Consider the following 7964-nt stretch of genomic DNA (forward strand, 5'->3'; position numbering starts at 1 on the left):
AGGTCGGAGCAAGAGAGCAGGGGTTCCTAGGCTGGCTGCTTGTTAGAGTCATCTTAAGATACGTAAAGAGTGCTGGTGTCCCACATCCCATCCCTAAGGATTTGTATTTGATTTGTTGGGAAATTAGGCCTAGACATTGTTTTTTTGTAAAAGCTTCTCAAGAGATTCTCATGTACAGCCAGGGTTGAGAAGTATGTCCCTAGAATAGAGGTTCCAACTTTGTCATATATTATAATCACTTGAGGAACTTTGAAAAAGACCAATACCTGGCCTGTAATCCCAGCACTTTGGGAGGCCAAGGTGGGCGGATCACTTGAGGTCAGGAGTTTGAGACCAGCCTGGCCAACATGGTGAAACCCTGTCTCTACTAAAAATACAAAAGTTAGCCAGGCATGGTGGCGGGTGCCTGTAGTCCCAGCTACTTGGGAGGCTGAGGTAGGAAAATCACATGAACCCAGGAGGCAGAGGTTGCAGTGAGCTGAGGTCTTGCCATTGCACTCCAGCCTTCCAGCCATGGTGACAAAGTGAGACTCCATCTCAAAAAAAAGAAAAAGAAAAATACTAATACTGGGTCTGGCCCCAAGTCTTACTCTACAAGGCACAAAGCACTTGGCTCCTGTATTTCCATCTCTGGTCATTTGCTTCTATACAAATGACCTCATTTCATCCTCAAAACTTCTAATAAGATAGTGGGCAGTCATCAGACCCACTTTACATATAAGGATATCAAGGAACAAAACTGTCCGGGTGACTCATCCAAGGTTAGGGCAAGAACCTAGAACACCCAGCTCCTGGTCTGGTGCTCTTTTAACCTCATCCTATTGTCATGTTCAGGTTCTAGAATGAATAGGTCAACGCTGTAAGGTGGGTTCCAAGTGTAAAGAGGAGGGTCTATGAGGTGACGTTCTAGAAGGGCGAAGAAGGGAGGATAGGAGGCAGATTACTATTCCCTCACAAACCAGGGCTCTGGGGAAGCCATGTCCTACTTCAGGACTCCACAAACTCATCCAGGTCCTCTGCCTTCTGGCCAAGGTGAGCAGGGGGCACCTGCAATTGGAGGGAGCGCGGCAGCTTCCCCTGAGAAGTTGCTTTCTGGCTCTGGGGAGGTGGTGGTTCTGCTGGGCATTTGGGGGCTGGCCCTAGAATCAATTCTTTTAGAAGAAAAGCCATTCCAAATGTCCTTGCCAATCAATAACTACCTGCTTGCTCACTATTCATTAATTCAACAAACACTTCTCCATCACCTACTCTGTGTTGGGGACTGGGAGTATGGATATGAGTAACACCTAGTTCCCAACCTCTAGACAGTCCACTGGGGCTGGTCTGTTACTCCCCCAAGCTCTGCTCCCATGCCCTGCCCCTCGGGGGCCCCTCCTCAAAGAGACCGAGAATAACGTTCCATTTCATTCCTGTCTCTGCAGGTGGGACTGCTTCTCCAGGCCTGTCCCTTGGCCTCTGTAGTCCTATAGAGCCAGTGGTGGTGGCCTCTGGCGGAACAGGCCCACTGAGCCAGAAAGCTGAGCAGGTGGCACCTGCTGCCCAGGCCTGGGGCCCAGCCCTGGCAATGCCACAAGCCAGGGGCTGCCCTGGGGGGACTAGCTGGGAGACACTACGGAAGGAATACAGCCGAAACTGCCACAAATTCCCGCATGTGAGGCAGCCGGAGAGCTTGGGCTGGGACAATGGCTACTCCAGAAGCAGAGCCCCCGACCTGGGTAGCCCCAGCAGGCCTAGGCCCCTGATGCTGTGTGGGCTGTCACCAAGGGTTCTACCGGTACCCTCTGAGGCAGTGGGGAAGGAGGCCAGCTCCCAGCCTGACATCTGCATCCTCACCCTCGCTATGATGATTGCTGGCATCCCCACCGTGCCCGTCCCAGGCGTTCGGGAAGAGGACCTGATCTGGGCTGCTCAAGCTTTTATGATGGCCCATCCGGACCCAGAGGGTGCTGTGGAGGGGGCGCGGTGGGAGCAGGCACATGCCCACACAGCCTCTGGGAAGATGCCGCTAGTGAGATCTAAGAGGGGCCAGCCTTCTGGCTCCTGCTTGTAGATGGATGAAATAGCACCAGTTACGTAGGGTGGCTTCTCTGTATGGTTCTTGGGCAGACAGGGTTGGGAGGAGGGCCTATGGCAGGGATGGGGATAGAGCTGGTGGTTGAGCCATTCTGACAAATTCCAGTCCTTCATCAGGGACTTCCAGACCCTAAAGTTTCTCCAGATACCACTAAGACAGGAGATAGGTTTTGTCAGGTATATACAATGGAAATTATGTGAGGTAGGCGCCCCTGCTTGGAGAGTTGAGGCTGCTTTTATGTTTTGAAGACTTGATTAGATTTTTTTTTTTTTTGAGATAGGGTCTTACTCTGTCACCCATGCTGGAGTGCAGTGGCATGATCACAGCTCACTGCAGCCTCAACCTCCTGGGCACAAGTGATCTTCCCACCTCAGCCTTCCTGAGTAGCTGGGACTACAGGCACGTGCTACATCCAGCGAATTTTTGTATTTATTGTAGAGAAGGGGTTTTGCCATGCTGCCCTGGCTGCTCTAATCTGCCTGTTTTGGCCTCCCAAGGTGTTGGGATTATAGGCGTGAGCCACCGTACCTGGCCTACCCAGAATTTCTTTTTTTTTTTTTTTTTAATTTTTATTTTTTAGACACAGCCTTGCTTTGTCACCCAGGCTGGAGTGCAATGGCGTGATCTCGGCTCACTGCAACCTCTGCCTCCCAGGTTCATGCGATTCTCCTGCCTCAGCTTCTCGAGTAGCTGGGATTACAGGTGCCTGCCACTACGCCCAGCTAATTTTTGTATTTTTAGTAGAGACACAGTTTCACCATGTTGGTCACGCTGATCTCAAACTCCCGACCTCAGGTGATCCGCCCGCCTTGGCCTCTCAAAGTGCTGGGATTACAGGTGTGAGCCACCACGCCTGACCAGAATTTCTTATATTAAGTCCTAGTCATGTGAATTCTCCTCTTGCCTTAAATTTTCCAGCATGTTGAAAGCAGATCATAGGCAAGGAAGGAAAATTAATACTTAATTGAGCACCCACTAGGTATGCCTGCTCTGTAAACGTACCCTGTGGAAATCCCCATTTTTACAGACAATCGGGTTGAGGTTTAGAGGGGTAACTTACCCTAATAAGACTCATGGCTAGTAAAAGGCAGAACCAGGCACAAAAATCAAGCAGGGAAGGAATCAACCAGGATTCACATGTTGTATAACACTCTAAAGTCTATTCTTTCCATGATATACTCTAAACTGCCTTCTATGGAGCAAAGAAAAAACTAGACAAGTGATAGAATATGCAGCATTCAGTTTTATTGACCCCAGGATAGGACAAGGAAAGAAGTTCAGGGAGCCTGGCTGAGCCAGCTCCTCCCCAGAGGGGCCTCTTCCCCTGTAGGAAGCCTCCCAGCCCAGTTCACTCAAAGGAGATGGGTTAAGTGAGTCATCTCATGACTAGGGCAATTGCTACCACGCCCCAAACCTCAACCTGATGTTTTATCTCTTATCTTAGACCAGGGGTTGCCGTTATTTTATTTTTAGATGGAGTCTCTCCCTCCCAGGCTGGAGTGCAGTGGCAGCAGGATCTTGGCCTACTGCAACCTCTACCTCCCGGGTTAAAGCGATTCTCCTGCCTCCGTCTCCTGGGTAGCTGGGATTATAGGTGCCCGCCACCATGCCTGGCTAATTTCTGTATTTTTAGTAGAGACGGGGTTTCACTATGTTGGCCAGGCTGGTCTTGAACTCCTGACCTCAAGGGATCTGTCCACCTCAGCCTCCCAAAGTGCTGGGATTACAGGCGTGAGCCACCACGCCCAGCTGGATTGCCTGTTTTTATAAGACCTTTGAGCTAAGAATGTTTTTTACCTTATGAAAATGTTAAAACAAAACCAAGAATATACAATAGAGACTGTATGTGGCCACCTGAGTAAACTAAACAGATAAGATCTGCTGACTCCTGTCTCACTGAGCTAGACACATGCTAGGTAGCAGGCCATGGTAGATGAGAAGACCCTTGAACCTTGTCCTTATTCTGGAGGGAGGGCCCATGGAAATACAACAGTGTAAGTGTGAGAGAGAGTGTGTGTGTGTGTGTGTACGGGTGGATGTGAGTGTGCAGTGTGTACAGGTGCATGAGCATCTCTGGGCATCGAGAATAATCAGAGTTGGACCTGCTCATAAGGCCCAATCCAGCTGTCAGCCAGTTCCCGCAGGGTGCTGTACCTCCGCTCAAACTCCTCCTTGCTGCAGTGCTGCAACAGCTGACCCACCTCCTCAGTGAGGTGAGTCACTGCCAGGTGCTTATCCAGGGTCTCACTCCACTTGCTGCCCAGGATGCTGTCTAGACTGGTGGCACAGCCTGCTGTCCACTGAGCCGGCAGCATGTCGGGCTGGAGCACCTGGCGGCGGGCGCTGAGCATGGCTAGGATGTGGCGGCAGGGCAGGTGGAAGGCCTGGTTAAAGTAGCAGCTGCAGCTGGCAGGGGGCTGGGGCTGCACCTTGTGGGTATCTTCCAGGATCTGTATGTTCATCTTTTCTGAGCCAGAGCCAATGAGGTGTGTGGATTTCTGGACCACAGCAAGCTCGCCCAGGCAGAGTTGGGCTGCTGGCCCTGTGCAGATGGCATTAAGGGAGTGCTGGATATGGGATTCTACCAGCTGCTCCACTTTGGGGCTTTCGGGGATGGTGTCTGAGGGGGCATGATTGTTCTGGGCACACAGGCCCTGGTTGAAGTTTGCCATGTCTGCAGAGTTCTGCTGCATGTAACGGAACAGAGAAGCCATACCTTGTTTCTCAGATGGGGTGGTGCCAAAGAACTGGCTGAGGATGCGGGTGGTGACTTCAAGGCTCTGGAAGTAGCGGCTGCTCTCAGCTCGGCTTCTCCAGCGGTGAGCCAGCCAGATGCGGTCGTTGAGCAGCCAGTGTGAGTGAAGCTCGGGCAGCTTGGCTGGGGGGATGCAGTTGCTCAGGAGTGTGTACAACTTTCTCAGGTTGCCTGCTGTGGCTGAGCACATTGTGCTCTGCAGGGAGGTCAGAAGCAGCCTTTCCATGGGTCGTTCAAGGGACAGCTGATAGAACTTGGCCTGGAGGAACTTACAAATGTGGAAGGCTGAGAGCAGGACCTCAGCTGCGGGGAACTCCATGGCTAGGGTGGGCAGTGGAAGGAAATGGGGATCCACCAGGATGGTACAGACTCTCTCCCATGCTGGGTTAAACTTCTTGAATACCTGAAACATCTGGGCCAGGCCTTCAGTGTCCTCCTTGGCAGGGATGGCAAAGTAGACTGCTCGGGCAAGATGACCCTCCAGTTGCACCCGAGGTCCATCCACCAGGAAGGTATATAAGACCTTACCCCTTGGGTTATAGGTCCGGTGGATAAATAAGATCTCAGGGAAATGGTCAAAGATACTCTGCATAAAGCAGCTCTGGTAGTTGAAGGTATCTAACTGGGCAGTCTTATTAACCTGGTGCAGCAGCATAGGTGGGCTCGAGTCCTTAATTAGGAGCCCATTCAGCATTGTCAGGGCCATGGGGGAGATGGGAGATGTCCAAATGCCAAGGTCAAAATACTTTCTTTGCAGGGCAGCTGTCCATGAGGCTTTGAGTCTCTCAAGCTTCAAGTAAGTTGAGGCTTGAGGCTAGACAATCATTCCCAGATCTTTTTCCAAAGACGGGCCTATGGAGAGGAACAGAGGTTTAAGGAGACAGCAGGCACCTGGCTCTTCAATTATTCATCCACACAATATTTGTTGAACACTTACTATATGTCAGCACTGTTCTAGGGGAAGATACACAATAAACATGTAAACAAATAAGCAAAAATATATCCAATAATGAAGCTTACAAGGACCATAAACCTGAGTAACATGTCAGAGAGTAAGCTGGGGAAGGGAGGGATACTTTAGTTAAAGTGCTAATGGAAGGCCTCTCAGGGGAGAAGGATGATATTGGAGCTGAGATCTAAATGATAAGAAGCTAGCTATGGAAAGATATGGTTACAGGGGATTTAAATAGGTACGGCCAGAGCTGCATATGGCCTTTTAAAAAAAATAGCATTCTGGCCAGGTGCAGTGGCTCATGCCTGTAATCCCAGCACTCTGAGAGGCCAAGGTGGGCAGATAACTTGAGGTTGGGAGTTCGAGACCAGCCTGGCCAACATGGTGAAACCCTGTCTCTACTCAAAATACAAAAAGAATTAGCCGGGCATGGTGGCCCATGCCTGTAGTCTCAGCTACTCGGGAGGCTGAGGCAGGAGACTCGCTTGAACCCAGGAGGCCGAGGTTGCGCCACTGCACTCCAGCTCTGGGTGACAGAGTGAAACTCCGTCTCAAAAAATAAAATAAAATAAAAATATGATTTTATATTTATAAATGACTGATCGGCATCCATTCTTTCCTTTGGTCCTGGTATGCATAAGACTTGAACTGCAATTGCTCCAAACTTGCTGTGTGATCTTGGGCAAGTCAGTGACCCTCTCTGAGCCTCAATCCCTTCCATCATAAAATATGGCTAACAAATGTACATAGCTTCTCCTGCCTCTACTATATCCCTCTTTTAGCAGCAATGGTCTATTCCAGCGTTTTCTCTATTTGGCCCCAGACCGAGTTACCGTCCTCATTTTACAGATGATAAACTAAAGCTCAAAGAAGCTAAATGACTTGCCCACCATTACTCTGTAAGTAGCTGAAAGCTGAGTCTTTGGTTCCGGATCCTGACCGCTGTCCACAGCACCTGGGGTCCAAAAACCAACAGAGAGGGAATACGGCCTTTGACCTCTCACCTCTAACCTGGGTGGGAGATGTGGATGTCTGACGTTCCGAGTCCAGCTGGAGCCGGATGAGAAGAAAACCTCCCTCACACCCCTTTGGGAGCTGTATGACGGCTGACTGCGGTGATCCACTGTCTCACACTTCCACCCCTTCAGGAATCACTCACCCACAGCCTGGCTCCGTCGCCATTTCTCCCTATTTGACCCTGCCTCCGACTCTGACTGACATCCAAACTCACCAACCACGGTGTCAGCATCGCAGTGACTCGGGCCAATGTCTGAGGAATTCACTTTCAGGCTTTAGCGCCATGGACCAATCGTAGCGCGACGATTCGCGGGCGGGCAGTGTTGCCAGGGTTACAAGGGGCTCGGCGGCGGTAACCAATGAGAGTCTAATGATACTTGCATCTGGGAGAGCCGAGCCTTGAAGCTGGAGCTCTGGGGCCTCCCTTCAGGCTAGGCGACTGGAAGGACACGTTACTATGGAAGCTCCTTCAAAGGCAGAAAATGAAAAGGAAAATAAATAGCAATTTTATAGATTTTTTTTTTTTTTTTTGAGATGGAGTCTCGCACTGTCGCCTGGGATGGAGTGCAGTGGCACGATCTCGGCTCACTGCGACCACCACCTCCCGGGTTCAAGTGATGATTCTCCTGCCTCAGCCTCCTGAGTAGCTGGGATTACAGGCACCTGCCACCAAGCCCAGTTGATTTTTTGCATTTTTAGTAGAGATGGGGTTTCACCCTGTTGGCCAGGCTGGTCTCGAACTCCTGACCTCGTGATTCGCCCACCTCAGCCTCTCAAAGTGCTGGGATTACAGGCGTGAGCCACTGCGATTTTTTGTTTTGGTTTGTTCTGTGTATGTGTGCGTGTCAGACTCTAAAGCCCCTGCAGTTTAGGAAACGGTGCATATATAGTCGTAATGCATATTCTACCTTATGAGGAAACTGAGTTCCAGGTCTCAAATTCTACTGCTCCTTCGGGGATCGGGAGCCCAACTTTTAGAGCTGAGGAAATCCAGATCCCCTTAAACAAGCCAAAATTTGGCATTCGCTAGCCCGACCCCCTCCAGTATTCTTCAGAATGGTGCCATGACTTATTTAGGGTCCTACTACACTAGTGTAAGGGCCTACTGACTGGTCTCTTGTCCTCAGTTCCCTCGAAGATGGCAGACTTAGAAAGCTGGGTGTTTA

General features: G+C 50.5%; 2 protein-coding genes across 5 annotated transcripts; one reads left to right on the forward strand and one right to left on the reverse strand.

Annotated features, from left to right (window-relative positions):
- The first annotated feature begins 41 nt into the window (after window positions 1-41).
- On the forward strand, window positions 42-3587 carry SPATA25 (spermatogenesis associated 25). Its single transcript, XM_008015619.3, has 2 exons — window positions 42-1032; window positions 1422-3587. The coding sequence occupies exons 1-2, from the start codon at window positions 978-980 to the stop codon at window positions 2048-2050; spliced, it is 684 nt and encodes a 227-aa protein (XP_008013810.2). The 5' UTR covers window positions 42-977; the 3' UTR covers window positions 2051-3587.
- On the reverse strand, window positions 3300-7007 carry ZSWIM1 (zinc finger SWIM-type containing 1). 4 transcript variants are annotated; one of them, XM_008015628.3, is made up of 2 exons: window positions 6941-7007; window positions 3300-5681 (listed from the first exon to the last, which is right to left on the reverse strand). In XM_008015628.3, the coding sequence occupies exon 2, from the start codon at window positions 5533-5535 to the stop codon at window positions 4165-4167; it is 1371 nt and encodes a 456-aa protein (XP_008013819.3). In that variant the 5' UTR covers window positions 5536-5681; window positions 6941-7007; the 3' UTR covers window positions 3300-4164. The 4 variants fall into 4 exon arrangements, with proteins under 4 accessions (XP_008013819.3, XP_008013816.3, XP_037838647.2 ...); XM_008015625.3 differs by having other exon boundaries at window positions 6793-6988; XM_037982719.2 differs by having other exon boundaries at window positions 6786-6988.
- Window positions 7008-7964: the final 957 nt, after the last annotated feature.

The sequence above is a fragment of the Chlorocebus sabaeus genome, chromosome 2, assembly GCF_047675955.1.
Source record: "Chlorocebus sabaeus isolate Y175 chromosome 2, mChlSab1.0.hap1, whole genome shotgun sequence".
Classification (NCBI taxonomy): Eukaryota; Metazoa; Chordata; class Mammalia; order Primates; family Cercopithecidae; genus Chlorocebus; species Chlorocebus sabaeus.

Coding starts and splice junctions, on each gene's coding strand:
- SPATA25 (XM_008015619.3), top strand. CDS start 978: ATGTCCTACTTCAGGACTCCACAAACTCATCCAGGTCCTCTGCCTTCT. Junction 1,033..1,421: donor TCCTCTGCCTTCTGGCCAAG/GTGAGCAGGGGG, acceptor CTGTCTCTGCAG/GTGGGACTGCTTCTCCAGGC.
- ZSWIM1 (XM_008015628.3), bottom strand. CDS start 5,535: ATGGCCCTGACAATGCTGAATGGGCTCCTAATTAAGGACTCGAGCCCA.